Source organism: Heterodontus francisci, chromosome 5, assembly GCF_036365525.1.
Source record: "Heterodontus francisci isolate sHetFra1 chromosome 5, sHetFra1.hap1, whole genome shotgun sequence".
Taxonomy (NCBI): domain Eukaryota; kingdom Metazoa; phylum Chordata; class Chondrichthyes; order Heterodontiformes; family Heterodontidae; genus Heterodontus; species Heterodontus francisci.
The window spans coordinates 171,894,699-171,910,291 of NC_090375.1; the positions used below are offsets into that span (position 1 = coordinate 171,894,699).

Consider the following 15,593-nt stretch of genomic DNA (forward strand, 5'->3'; position numbering starts at 1 on the left):
TGTCGAATTAATTCCTCAACAACGTCTTGTATATTCTTACTCCGTTTGTTAGCATGCACCGGCACATATAAACTGCAACAGCAGTAAAGTAGATTTAATACCTGGTAACACCTCATTTTGTTTCAGCAGATGCTGACTCACTGAAATATTGGAGAACATCATCTAGTCTGTCAAATCACAGTCACTTGTCAAGTTTTCCATCTACATCAAGCACTTTGGTATGTCGTAAGACAATGAATGTAGAAATATTTCTGGAGAATGTATATTCGATATTTTGTGCAAGAATTTTAGAAAAAATCATTATGCTTACAGTAGCAACATTTCAAAAAGTAATTTATTGGATGTGACACAATTTAGAACATCCCAAGGAGATAAGAGTTATAAATGTTATAAATAAGTTTATTCATTCACATTTTATGTTATTCTTCCAACTCTTGTCTTGAACCTGTTTCAGAAAAACTGTCCTTTTTTCAGAAATAGACATGCACCATATATATTAGTGTAAGATTTCTAAACGCAGATAATATCATAAGCTTCTCAGTATTCAAATTTGATGTATTGATGAATGTTAATTTCTGGTGGAATTCCAATTCCCAGATTTTGGCATCCTCCTCCTCATCAGTTGGTGTGCCTGTGTTCCAGGGGCTGCTGCAGAATTCAGCTGTGTCTCCTATTCTTGTTCCTGAATCTCCAAGCAATAGGCTCACGGCTCAAGGTAGGCTAAAGTTCTCCATTTTACATAGAATGTACAGCACAGAAACAGGCTATTCAACCCAATTAATCCATGCTGGTGTTTATGCTCCACTCGAGGCTCCTCAAATTCTTCCTAATCTATCAGAATAATCTACTCCCTTCTCCCTCGTCTGCTTATCTAGTCTCCCTAAAATGTGTCTGTACTATTTGCCTCAAATGCTCCCTATGGTAGCATGTTCCTCATTCTCACCAATCTCTGGGTAAAGACGTTTCTTCTGAATTCTCTATTCCATTTCTTTGTGACTATCTTATATTGATGGCCTCTAGTCCTGTTCTTCTTCACAAGTGGAAACACACTCTGTATTCTCTATCAAAACCTTTCATAATTTTAAAGACCTCTATTAGGTCATCCCTCAGCATTTATGAGTCTTCCTTTGTTTAAATAAGGTTCACTTAAAATGAATATTGTAGATTTTCAGTTTGGATCTGATCCTGCAAGTAATTTTATTTTCCACTGAAACCTAAATGAGCAACATTGCAAAAGAAAACTCTGCACTTTCATTAAGATTATTGATGCAGATTTGGAAACCATGACTGGAGGCAACCTAACCAGACTTTTAAAAATAGGATACAAGCAGACACAAAATCAAAATACTGTGGATACTGAAAATCTAAAATAAATACAGCAAATGCTGGAAACACATGCAGGTCATGCAGCATCTGTGGAGAGAGAAACTAAGTTGACGTTTCAGGCCAGATGACCTTCCGTCAGAACTGAAGAATGTGAACTGAATCTGTTTGAACATGAATTCAGTACCAGTATAAAATCAGCACAGAAGGAGGCCATTGTCCCTGTGCCGGCTCCTTGAAAGAACTTCCCAACAAGTCCCACTCTTCTCTTTCCCCATAGACCTAAACAAAATCATTTCAATATATATCAAATTTCCTTTTGACAGTTACTATTGAATCTGCTTCCACCATCCTTTCAGGCAGTGAATTCCATATCACCATAACCTGCTGCTTAAAACAATTCTCCTCATTTCCCCTATGGTTCTTTTGCCAATTATCTTACATCTGTGTCCTCTGTTTATTGACCCTCTTGCAGCAGAAACAGTTTTTCCCTATTTACTCTATCAAAACCCTTGGTGATTTTGAAGATCTCTATTAAATTTCCTCTTAAACTTCTCTGCTCTAACAGAAGAATCTCAGCTTCTCCAGTCGCTCCACATAATTGAAATCCCTCATCCCATTCTAGTAAATTTTCTCTGCACCTTCTCCAAGATATTTATATCCTTCCTATTGTGTGGTGTCCAGAAACATTACTCCAGCTGAGGCCGTACCAGTGTTTTATGAAGGTTTAGCAGAACTTCCTTGCATTCGTACTGTTATGCTTCGGTTTATAAAGCCAAGGATCCTGTATGCTTTATAACAACTCAACAATAACAACTTACATTTATATAGCTGCTTTAGCTTAATAAAACATCACGATGCTTCACAGGGACGTTATCAAACAAAACTTGACACAGCTACAGAGAGATATTAGGACATGCTTTAAAGGATTGGCGTAAGGGAGGAGAGCAAGGTAGACATGCAGAGAGGTTTAGAGAGGGAATTCCAGAAATTAGCCAAAGATGGAGTGATAGAAATAAAAACAAGAAATGCTGGAATCACTCAGCAGGTCTGGCAGCATCTGTGGAAAGAGAAGCAGAGTTAACGTTTCGGGTCAGTGACCCTTCATCGGGGTCACTGACTTGAAACGTTACCCTGCTTCTCTTTCCACAGATGCTGCCAGACCTGCTGAGTGATTCCAGCATTTCTTGTTTTTATTTCAGATTTCCAGCATCCGCAGTATTATCCGCTTTTATTATAATGGAGTGATAGAAATTTTAGTTTAGTTTAGAGATACAGCACTGAAACAGGCCCTTCGGCCCACCGAGTCTGTGCCGACCATCAACCACCCATTTATACTAATCCTACACTAATTCCATATTCCTACCACATCCCCACCTGTCCCTATATTTCCCTACCACCTACCTCTACTAGGGGCAATTGCTAATGGCCAATTTACCGATCAACCTGCAAGTCTTTTGGCTGTGGGAGGAAACCGGAGCACCTGGATGAAACCCACACAGACACAGGGAGAACTTGCAAACTCCACACAGGCAGTACCCAGAATTGAACCCGGGTCGCTGGAGCTGTGAGGCTGTGGTGCTAACCACTGCGCCACTGTGCTGAAATAGGTGCTCAAAATGCCAAAATAGGAGGAGGCAGAGATCTTGAATGGTTGTAGGGCCAAAGGGGGTCACGAAGATAGGGAGGGGGAAAGGCCATGGAGAGATTTGAGAACACAATGCAATTCTTATAATTGAGGCGCTGCCTAACCGGGATCGAGGAATGGGGCTTGATGTAAGTTAGGATACAGGCAGCAGAGGTTGAGATGAACTCAATCTTACAGAAACTAGAAAGTGGGAGGCCAGGAGAGCATTTGAATAGTTGAAGTAACAAAGGCATGGTTGAGGGTTTCAGCAGGCGACAGACAATATTACAGCGGTGGAAGTAAACAATCTTGGTGATGGAGAGGGTATAGGGTAAGAAACTCAGCTCAAATTAGACACCATGGTTTCCAGTTGTCTGGTTTTGTTTCAGACAGTGGGCGGGGGAGAGATGGAATTGATGACTAGGGGTCAAAGTTTGTGTAGGGACCCCGAAGACAACAACTTCGCTCGATGTGTTTAAAAAAAAAAGAAAATCTCCTTGTTCCTCTTTCTGGTGTTTTTGCAACTACATTAAATCTGTGTCCCCTTCCACTCTCCTGCCAGTAGAAATGTGGGCTGGATTTTCAATATGGAGGTAGCAAACAGGAACCGGGTCTGAATTTGGATCGGACCTCTGCCTCTTGTGGGAAGCTGATTCAGGTTGCAATATGGGTAAGCCCTTAATTGGTATGGAGACAGGATTCCTGCCCACTTCGAGCCTGTGGGATTGAAAATTGCAGTAGGTCAGATCCAATGTGGGGCTCATGCAGACTTCCATGGCAGCCATCACTGAGGCTGCTTCTTGTCTTGAGAGAAAGATCTGCCTTCCTCTTCACCAAAGGGAAGCGATATGTCACGGGAGCTAGAGGGCTGGCACTAGGGGCAGGGCAGACCCTCGCTTCATTGATGCCAACCTGGATATAATGCTGGAGGCCATGAGGGAGAGGAAAGAGGTCCTCTTCCCAGAGGGTGGCAGAAGGAGGCCACTTTATGGAGCGGGGGTACCTCTGTTCAGTGTTATCCCCTTCTGCCTCTTCCTCCTCCTTTCTTACCTCCTGCTCCTCCTCCGATGAGCTGTCTCCTTCCAGAGCCTCGTTGTCCTCAAGGTCCACACCTCTCTGGAGAGCCATGTTATAGAGAGAGAAGCAGACCACAACAATGACCGACACCCTTACAGGAGGATATTGGAGGGCGCCATCTGACCGGTTCAGGCACCAAAATCGCATCTTCAGAGACCGTTTGCCTGTATAAATGCAGCCTGCTCTGGCACTCGCGTTGCCATTTGCAGGTAGCTGACTCTTGGGCTGTACAGCCAAGGTCTTGGGTAGCACTTTCCTCCCCTTGCAGCCCCCCTCTGTGCTGCTCTGGCCTCCTGCTGTCCAGGAGGTTGCATCTGCCACGGCTCATCCTAGCTGCTCTGTCCAATGTCAGAGTAGCCTGTTCCCACCGCAGTTCCCTCAGCTGGGCTTTGTTCATTCACCAGGCCTTCTCCTGAAAACCCCAGCTGCCCAAGTGATGCCAGTGGCCTCATGTCCCTTTCCGGATTCCTGCCACTCACCACTGAGAAAAGCAAGTCTTACAGCTGCAGCAATGGCCACTCTGTAGTACTTTTGAAGCAGCTGAGTTTTTTTTTGGGGCCTCTCCAGTCTTTTAATCAGCCCTTCTCATGGTCACCCCACCCTGCATTGTTCATGTCTTGAACACCTGCCATGTTCCCCACATGGGGTCCTCCACATTCCCAGCTTTTAAAAATTAAAAACTGCTGCTGACAAGCCTGTTAATGAGCTCAACAGGCAGTTAATTGTAGGCGTGCGTCTGACCCATTCCCTCGCTGCTGGTGTCCCTTTAAAAATGGCGTTGTGATCCAGAGGGGGCGGGTCCCAGTGCCGACCTCTGTGAACCGGATGTTCAAGTCGCGCTCACCTCCATACGGCAATCAGCGATCTTTAAAAATCCGGCCTAGTTTGTCTTTATTTACTCTATTCAAACTTTTCATTACTTTGAGCACCTCCACCTTCAATGAGATTATGAGATCATGGGATCTTGTTGAAAGCTTCAGTGGTATTTAACCATATGCAGGAACTGTAAACTCAGTGCCCATATTTACATGCCATAACTCCTGTTTATTGTCATAGGAATTGCTATTTTTCTAAAGCTTATCTCAAAAGGTTAGCTTAAGTCAGTGTGCTTGCCCCTCAGTAAATCAAAATGTAAATACATTAGGGTGTTTTGGATTAGTATGCCAGACCGTGACCATGATAAATTATCCCCCCTCATCTTTCTTGTCCTTGGCCAACATCCCACCTTCCACCCTGCAAAAACTTGATCTCATCTAAAACCCTGTGTTTGTATCTAACTTGCACCAAATCCCATTCACCCATCGCCCTTGTGCTCATTGACCTACATTGGCTCCTAGTTTGGCAACGCCTCAGATTTAAAATTTTCATCTCATGTGTTTGGTAATGCTTCTGTGAAGCACCTTGGGATGTTTTGTTAAATTAGAGGTGCTATATAAATACAAATTGTTGTTATTGTCATTGATTGTCAGCTGTAGCAAACATCCTAAATTGGCAACAATTCTTGTTTATACTAATTATTTTTGAGTCTCATTAATTACTGAAAACTTTCAGGAATGCAATTAATGTATAAGTTCAGATTGTTCCCAAATTGATAGCTGCACTAATGCTGACCACAACTTGGGTCCAGCCATGGCACCAATGGGCAAGCGACTGCACTGGAGGGAACAGCAAAGAGCAAAAATGCAGTCGTTATCGGAGATTCCATAGTTAGGGGAACAGACAGGCATTTCTGTAATCGTCATCTTGAGTCCCAAATAATGTGTTGCCTTCCTGGTTCCAGGGTAAGGGACATTACAGAGAGGGTGCAGAATATTCTACTAGGGCAAGGGAGTGAGCCAGAAGTTGTGGTACACTTCGATAACAATGACGTGGAGAAGGAGGTATTGAGATCCTTCAGTCAGATTTTCAGGAGTAAGGGAGGAAGTTAAAAGGTAGGAACTCAAAGCTACTAATCTCTAGGTTACTTACAGTGCTGTGCGCTAGCAAGGGTAGAAATAGGAAGATCGGGAGGATCAATGCATGGCTTGAGGCATGGTGGAGGAGGGTGGGCTTCAGATTCTCAGGGCGTTGGGACCAGTTCTGGGCCAGAAGGCACCTAATTTAAAAAGAACGTGGTGCATCTCAGCAGGACTGGGACCAATGTCCTTGTGGGCATGTTCACTAGTGTGTTTGGGAAATGTTTAAACTAAATTGGCAGTGGATGGGCACCAAGATATAGAAGTAGAAAAGAGGAATAAGGTGCAGAAAGTGAGTGTGTTGGACAGTACTAGAGAAAGAAGCATTACCATATGACATAGGAGCGGACTAAACAGGTCTAGGATTAATACAAATGTTTAGAATGCATGTATGTAAATGTACAGAATATGATGGATAAGGTTAGTGAGCTACAAGCAGAAATAGCTGTGTGGGAATATGATGTGGTGGCAATAATGGAAATGTGGCTTTAAAATGGGGAGGACTGAGCACTTAATATTCAAGGATAGAAACTGCTCAAAAAAGATAGGGAAGGAGAAAAAGGAGGTGGGCTGGTAGTGCTGATTAGGGAAGATATTGTGGTGTTGGAGAGAGGATGTCCTTGAGGGGGCAAAAACAGAATCTATTTGGTTAGAGTTGAGAAGCAGGGAAGGTGTGATCACGCTTTGGGGATATTCTGTAGGCCTCTAAATAGTGAGAGGAGCAAAGCTGCAAGAACTGCAAGAACTATAGAGTGGTGTTATTGGGCTTTTAATTATCCAAATACCAATTGGGATAATGCCAGAATAAAGGAAAAGGAGGGGGACGAATTTATGGTGTGCTCAGGAGAACTTCCTTGACCAGTATGTTCTCGATTCAACTAAGAAGGAGGCATTGCTCGATCTGGTGCTGGGGAATGAGGTGGACCAAGTGTCTGTGAGGGAACAGTTGGGTAAGAGTGATCATTGTATCTAAAGGTATTGATTAGTAATGGAGATGAGCAAGGGACAATCTAAAGTAGAACTTGTAAATTGGAAGAGGACTAACTTGAATGGGATGGATGGAGATCTAGCCAGGGTAAAAAGGAACCAAAAACCAGTGGGAAAAACTGTAGCAGAGCAATGGGTGATCTTTAAGGAGGATATGTTTCAGGTCCAGGCTAGGTACATTCCAACAAGGGCAAAAACTAAGGGAACCAAAGCCAGGGATCCTTGGATTACAAAGGAGATAGAATATGAAGAAACAATAAAAGAGAGTGTATGATGCATGTCAATCGAGAGCCTGGCCAAATACAAGAAGTTGAGAGGAGAAGTGAAGAGCAATATAAGACTGGCTAAAAGAGAATATGAGAATAGAATGGCAGCCAACATAAAAGGGAACACAAAAATCTTCTACCGACATGTAAACAATAAGCGGGTAGAAGAGGTGAGTTGGGTCCTATTAAGGACAAAGAGGATGATATATGCTTAGGTTGTTTACGAAGGAGGAGGATGCTGACAAAATATAGGTAGAAGAGGAGATGGTAGAGGTAATACGTGGGGTTAAAATTGATAGGCAGGATGTACTGGAAAGGCTGGCTCTGCTATGCTTAGAGTGGATAAGTCGCCTGGTCTGGATGGCTTGCATCCCAGATTGCTAAAGGAAGTGGGGGTGGAGATAGCATAATCTTCCAATCTTCCCTAGATACAAGGGGAGGTGCCAGAGGATTGGAGACTGGCAGATCTGACCCCCTTATTTAAGAAAGGATGTAAGGATATTCATAGTAACTGCAGGCCAGTCAGTTTAACATCTGTGGTGGGTAAGGGTTTGGAAATAATCAGAGAAAAAATCAAAGGCTTGAGTTAATTAAGGAGAGCCAACACAAATTTGTAAAAAGGCAGATCGTGCTTGAATAATTTAATTGCATTTTTTGAAGAAGTTACAGCAAAGGTTGATGAAGGGAATGCAATGGATGTTGTCTGTATGGATTTTAAGGAAGCTTTGGACAAAGTACCACATAAAAGGCTGGTTACAAAATTCAGGCTCTTGGGATAGTGGGTCAGTGTCAGCTTGGATTAAAAAAAAAATGGCTCAAGTTCAGAAGGCAGCGAGTCGTGATAAATGGTTGTTTGTCAGACTGGAATTTGGTAGACAGAGGTATTCCCCAAGGGTCGGTGCTCGGACCACTGCTTTTTTTGCTATATATAAATGACTTGGATATTGGAATAGAGAGTAAAATATCAAAATTTGCTGATGATGCCAAATTTGGAGGTGTGGCAAACAGTGAGGATGATACCAATCAACTGCAATAGGACATAGGCTAGCAGAATGGACAAACAAGTACAAGATGGAATTTAATACAGAGAAGTGTGGGGTGATGAATTTTGACAGAAGGGATAGAGAGAGGAAATAAAAACTTAATGGCACAGTTCTAAAGTGTGCAGGGACAGCAGGATCGGGTTCACGTGGATAGATCTTTGAAGGCGGCAGGACATTTTGAGATAAGATTTAGCAAAGCATATGCTTCATAAATAGAGGTATTAAAGTATGAAAGCAGGGACCTTATGCTGAACCTTTATAAAGCTCTGGTTAGGCCACAACTACAGTATTGCATCCGCTTCCGTTCACCACATTTTAGGAAGGATGTGAGGGTCCTTGAAGGGGTGCAGATGAGCTTTTCCAGAATGGCTCCAAGGATGAGGGATTTTAGCTACAAGGTTAGGTTGAAGAAGATGGGGTTGTTCTCCTTGGAGCAAAGGATATTGACGGGAAATTTGATAGAGGTGTACAAGGTTATGACAGGTTTGGATAGGGTACACAACGAAAAGCTGTTCCTATTAGCTGATAGTACAACGACTAGAAGACACAAATTTAAGGTTTTGGGCAAAAGATGCAGATGGAATGTAAGGAAGTGGTAATGACTTGGGACTCACTGCCTATGAGGGTGATGGAAGTTGTGATGATCAATGATTTCAAAAGGAAATTGGATGGGCAGTGGAGGGAAATAAATTTATCGGACTGTGGGGATAGAGCAGGGGAATGTATCTGACTGGATTGCTGTACAGACAGCTGACATGGACTCGATGGGCCAAATGACTCTAGGTTTCTATAATATCAGCAAGGAGGTACCTGAAATCTTGAAAAACCTTTCATTGGCATGTAACACATTTCACACTTTTGCTGCCATCTAAATGGGAACTTGCTGATAAAATGGAAGGTTTAAAATCCTGAAGTCATATGTAGTCATATGCTACCTTTTCATTGACTGGGAAAGCAGATTGTCAGAAATGTACAGAATAATTTGTATTTCCCAGAGGTGAGTGTTTAGACAGAATTTACAGCACAGAAACCCCAAGTGGAGTATTTATGCTCCAAGCAAGCCTGCACCCACCCTCTTGCATCTAGCATCTGAATATGACTTCTTCATACTAGCGAATAAATAATTTGAATCGACTTCTGATGGATTTTGCATCAGCATGTCGAAATTGTAGAGAAGCACTGGGAAAATAATGATATTATAATGTCACAGTCATTATGGCTGAGTTAAATTTGAAGCTGGGGCTTATTTTTTTAATTCTTTGTATACCTAACCACTTCTGAACACCAATATTAAGAATGCTAACTGCTATGCTAGTGTGAATTCTCATCATCTTCAGGCCAGACTTCTTTGTGTTGTTCTTGAGTGAGATTAGCAATTTAGTACCAATTTGTGCCAACTTATAAACAGTGATTCTGCACTTGTTCCCACTAGGAGCAGCATTGAGACAATCCAAACCTATTTCAAAGATTTTTGCAGCCAACAAAGGAAATGCTTTCACCCCATCAGTTTGGCCTGACTCTTAGCTTAGTCCAAAAGGTGATTGGACTAATTTCTACAAAATTGGATGTACCATTTTTTAACAAACTGGCTTGGGTTGGATTAAGCCAGTTTGTGCTTTCACTTCCACAACATCCCACCTAAAGAAATGTAACAATTCACTGACAGAACACAAATTTAGTAACATTCTGTCCATACTATTGTATTTTTTAAATTTATGTGGACATCTGTAAATATTCCTGCAACTTTTAGTGTTGTAAAGTTGACATGCTATCAAAACATCATCTTGTGACGTTGTTTGTCATAACCTCAAGTTTAATCTTAATGTTTAGTTATTGTGATGAGTTTTGCCAGTTTAACATTAGTGGTTTGCAACAGAAGTGTTTGATATAGAATGAGACTACAAAGTGTCAGATGCGGCAGTTACCCTATCAGCTCAAATGTAGCTTTCAACAATTTTCTGTTGAACCATTACTGCTAATATTTCCAAAACCACTCAACATTTGATTCAGTTCTTGCTGTGTCTCTTACTGCGTCCCTAGTTGTTTTGTATTTTTTTCATATCCCCTTTATTATGTTTTGCAAAAAAAATCCTGTGTGATTGCAAATGAGTATTTCTAAAATCAGTGTTTCCCTTGGTATTAATCTGCCTTTAATTTAAAAATTTTAATGTTTTTGTGAACATACGAATTAGGAGCAGGAGTAGGTCACTCGACCCCTCAAGCCTGCTCCACCATTCAATAAGTTCATGGCTGAACTGATTACTCCACATTTCCACCTACCCCCAATAACCTTCCACCCCCTTGTTTATCAAGAATCTATACCTCTGCCTTAAAAATATTCAAAGACACTGCTTCCACTGCCTTTTGAGGAAGAGAATTCCAAAGACTCACGATCCTCAGAGAAAAAAATTCTCCTCATCTCTGTCTTAAATGGGCGACCCCTTATTTTTAAAACAGTGACCTCCGTTAAGATTCTCCCACAAGAGGAAACTTCCTTTCCACATCCACCCTGTCAAGACCCCTCAGGATCTTAAATGTTTCAATCAAGTCGCCTCTTACTCTTCTAAATTCCATTGGATACAAGCCTAGCCTGTCTAATCTTTCTTCGTAAGACAGCCGACCCATTCCAGGTATTGGTCTAGTAAACCTTCTCTGTACTGCCTCCAACGCATTAAATAAGGAGACCAGTACTGTACACAGTACTCCAGATGTGGTCTCACCAATGCCCTGTTTTGCTGAAGCATAACCTCCCTACTTTTGTATTCAATTCCCCTCGCGATAAACGATAACATTCTCTTAGCTTTTCTAATTACATGCTGTACCTGCATACTAACCTTTTGCAATTCATGCACTAGGACACCTAGATCCCTCTGCATCTCAGAACTCTGCAGTCTCTCACCATTTAGATAATATGCTTCTTTTTTATTCTTCCTGCCAAAGTGGACAATTTCACACTTTCCCACATTATACTCCATTTGCCAGGTCTTTGCCCACTCACTTAACCTTTTGTAGCCTCCTTATGTCCTCTTCACAACTTAATTTCCTACCTATCTTTGTGTCATCAGCAAATTTAGCAACCATACCTTCGGTCCCTTCATCAAAGTCATTTACATAAATTGTAAAAAAGTTGAGGCTGCAGCACCGATCCCTGTGGCACACCACACGTTACAATTTGCCAACCAGAAAATGACCCATTTATTCCTACTCTGTTTCCTGTTAGCTAATCAATCTTCTATCCATGCCAATATGTTACCTCCTACACCATGAGCTTTTATTTTCTGCCACTCAGTTCAAGGGCAATTAGGAATGGGCAATAAATGCTGGCCTGGCCTGCGACGCCCACATCCCATGAAAGAATTGAAAAAAAAATATCCTTTGATGTGGTACCTTATCAAATGCCTTCTGGAAATCTAAGTACAATATATTCACCGGTTCCCCTTTATCCACAGCACATGTAACTCCCTCAAAGAACTCCAATAAATTTGTTAGACATGATTTCCCTTTCACAAAAACATGAAGGTAGTCATGTTTCTAGTGCTGTACATTGCCTTCAGTCAATCAGATCACAGAACCAGAGACCAGAAACTCTTTGACCAATCAGACACTGGACACCATAGTCCTTTCGCCAATCAGATCTCAGACTCATGCCACTAGAGACCATGCTGGAACCAAGTTTTGTGTATAATTTCTGGGGGTTTTTGCAACTGCCTTGCTTCTTCCACTCTATATTTCTAATTGAATAAAGATATAAAGGATACAATAATTCAGGAAACAGGTTGCAAACATATTAATGAACTGTCCAGTCACACTATTTGTCTCGCTTCTCCAAATCCCTTATAGTACAGCACCCATGCCTCGACATACACTTTCCTGGATGGTACCCATGCACAGCTTAGTACTCTGGGGCCTGGCCCAAATCAAGCTTGATGTGAAAAATATGCAAGCAGACTAAAGACGTGAATGCTAACTACTCTGTCTCTTCTGACCTACAGTTGTCCACTTGGTGTCTAGTCCTAGCTGCTCATGCAGTGGTTAGCCCTAAATCCATTTGTGCACCTATAGTACTTCACTGAGACCTGCAGCTCCTCCACTTTGTATTCTCAACATCAACCCAGTCGCATCTCAGAGTCCCAGCCAGCTTCACCTCTTGTCATTTCTTCCACACCCAGCAAGTACTGAATCATGCCTCTATCGCAACCTGACAGATTTCCCCTTCGCCCCCCAGTACAGATTTTTCAGCTCTGCACCCTGATCACTGCAATGTCTAAGGGCATCTGCAGTGACTCTCGTAAGACTAACGTTAAATGTTGGACCAATTTTTACTGTGTATATTTGTGCTGCTGAAATATGTCATAAAGACTGTACAACATAATGCTCACCTGATAAACTTTAAACATTTATAACCTTCAACACTGACCAAGCAGATAGACTACAGAAAAGGCAATACAAGGGATAGCTCATACTTGTTCCAAGAGGAGATTGGAAATAACTTGGCAAATTTCAACACACATACTGGAATTGGAAGAAACAGCAAAGTGGTATCAGTACTCTAAAAATGTGTAACACAAATCTCAGCAGATGTGAGTATCCTGAAAATTAAGAGTATTAAAATGAGCAGCTAGAGCAGATCTGAAAGTATACAGCGAGGTAGACAAAGGCAAGATGAAGACAGAGAGATACACAAAAAAATTAAGCCTGCATTTTAACTCGCAGCAGGAATTGTGCGAGTGGGGGCCAAGGTGGGTGTCTGACTGCCCAACTCCCAGGTGAGGAATGAGAAATTTTAACTTCAGGACCTTCTTTACATGTTGGCCATCGGGCTCATGCACTAATTGGGCAGGTTAGCCTGAGCTGGTTGGCAATAGGGAGTGGGATTTTGGTCAGCAGGAGGCTGCAGCCAGAGACCTCAAAGAAATGGTCCCTGGGAATCAGTGCACAGGAGGGGGTGCTGGGAGAACATCACAGTTGGGGAAGAGGAAGGAAGCGTGAGGCAAGGAGGGTTCCAGGTTTCTGTGTGGGGCCCGGTGGAGCACTCCTACTCCTTGTGGGCCACATGGGAAAACAAAAAAAAAAATGAAATTACTTCTCTGGACCCAGATCCTCTTGTCAGCAAGTTGACCTGGCAGAGAAGCCATGACAGCTTCCCTACCCAGGCCTCAGGTAAAAATTTTAATCAGGCCCTGATGTTGGTGTTGAGCCTGATCTGCACTTTTAAAGCAGGACTCTACTACCTCCCAGCAAGTGTTGCACTGCCCGCTAAAAACAATTCAAATTAGAATACCCCATTCAAATGAGGGCAGCAAAGAGGTGTAAGTTACTGCCCCAATTTTAACTGCCACTATCCAGTTTCTCAATTTCCTCAGTTGTATTATAATTTTAACTGGAAAGTTCTACACCATTGTCTACTATTTTTAGATGTACAGATGAATGACCTTATGACTTTAGTTACCAAATACAGCAATAGTAAAGAAAAGTATGTTTGGAAAAACTTGTATTTGTCACTAATTTATTAATAGACAAGTTAATGCAGCAGGAAACCCAAAGCAAGCTAGTTTTGAGGTAGACTGGATTGCAGTCCTTTATTTCAGTATCATGTTCTCTTGCATGCTGGCTCTTTTAAAGGCATCACAACTAGAATTAGAATGTGTGTCCTTTCATCCCTATTAGTAACTCCATTGTAACTTGAAGCCAATGTTACTTTAGTATCCTGATAATTCTTCTGGACTATAGTTAGAAAATGAGGTATTGTTTGCTGTCTATTGTTTTCACTGCTTATAATTTTATTTTCAATTTTTTTGTTCTTTTCCATTTAGGTCAGAGTGACTCAGAAACTACACAATCACTGCACAGTGAGAATTCCCATGTTTCTGATCCTCCATTAGAGCAGTGTGCAGTCATTACCCTTCACTTCTCATCAGCTGTATGCAGCTTGCTTGCTAACCTACTGGCAACTGTTCCAGAAGACACATTAACAGCAGTCAAGCAAAACCAGCTTCTTGCAGCTTTCCATGGGTAGGTGATCTGTATAACACTATTTGGAAATTGTTGAAGGATGGTAGTGTTCCCTTGTTGAAGACACGAAGATATTGTGCCAGAATTTGCTGGAGCAGGGCGTCTCGGGACCTGCCCCGTTTTTGTTGGAAGTGTAGTGATAACTTGCTAGGGCAACGAGGCAGCTGGGATCTTAGCGAATAACGGAAGCAGCTATCTATCTCCTTAACCAATGAGATTTTAGCATTGAATAAGAAACAGTAAGGATGGAGAAGGAGTGTAAATTAAACTGAGTGAATTAGAGTCAAAAATGTGCAGAAAGAGAAAGAAACGAGGATTGGATTAAGAGAAAGGAATAGGAAGAAAAAAGTTTAAAATTTTAGATGTCAAAAATCTCAACAATTTCCTATCTGTAGGTATGAAACTCCACAATTTAAGTTATTTCCTTTCTAGGCTGAAGAGGTTGATTGACATTGCAGGAACATAAATCTCATCATTAAAAAGGTACTTATGCTTTTCAGTAGCAACCCTAACTTTCTATGACGAGTTTAATTGGCAATTAATGCACTAATTGTGAGCAGCAACTTGTGTTGATTCGCAATTCACAGTGCATCTCTTTCTCGGCTCAAGTTGCTGGATAATCCACACATCAAACCAGTGAGCACCATTGAACCTAGTATTATGTTGGCAACAAATTCTGCGTCATTATGTTAGTCAGCTATGTACAGGACTAAAACCTTTCATGCAGAATAACTGAGAAAACCATCTGGTATAAGTTAACATGGGCCAATTTTAACTCATGACGGGAAATCATGCAAGGGAGTGTTCTTTGAAGGTGAGCAGATTTTAACAGCCAGACCTCACTTCAATGCCACCAGTCAGTTGCTCGCCCATTCTGTGTAGAAAGCATCAGTTAAAGGACGGGAGATCGATGATTGGCTGGCCCAGAGGCTGCCCGTCAGCACCAATAGAAGTTAAAATTTTTCCTTTAGTGTCTCAGTTCATATAACTCTTTTAAACTTGTGAGCAGCATCCACAGAATGAAGTTTTTGATGTGAAAGATGTCTTCACGATTGTACTGCTTCAACTTATATCCTGCAATTGGTCGATTGTTTTCAGAGGCTATATTTTTAAATATGCCATATGAAATATATGCTTTCTACTATTTATTCTTGTTATCCCACTTATATATACTCCCAAATTTATCACGTAACTAATGATATTGTGATCAAAATTACTTTTCCATCCCCTGTCAGTGACAACTATTTTCATCTGGATAGAATTGATAGGCAGCTAGCTGATTTAGCATTCTGATGGAAATCAA

General features: G+C 41.7%; 1 protein-coding gene across 4 annotated transcripts in view; it reads left to right on the top strand.

The window, feature by feature from the left end:
• rttn (rotatin) overlaps positions 1-15,593 on the top strand; it is a 336,287-nt gene that overhangs the window by 155,844 nt on the left and 164,850 nt on the right. For 3 of the 4 annotated variants that reach the window (XM_068032345.1, XM_068032341.1, XM_068032342.1), the window contains exons 34-36: positions 130-218; positions 598-715; positions 14,092-14,290. In XM_068032345.1, the coding sequence (XP_067888446.1) occupies positions 130-218; positions 598-715; positions 14,092-14,290 (406 nt within the window). The remainder of the gene's footprint in view (positions 1-129; positions 219-597; positions 716-14,091; positions 14,291-15,593) is intronic. The other variant, XM_068032344.1, reaches the window with a different exon arrangement.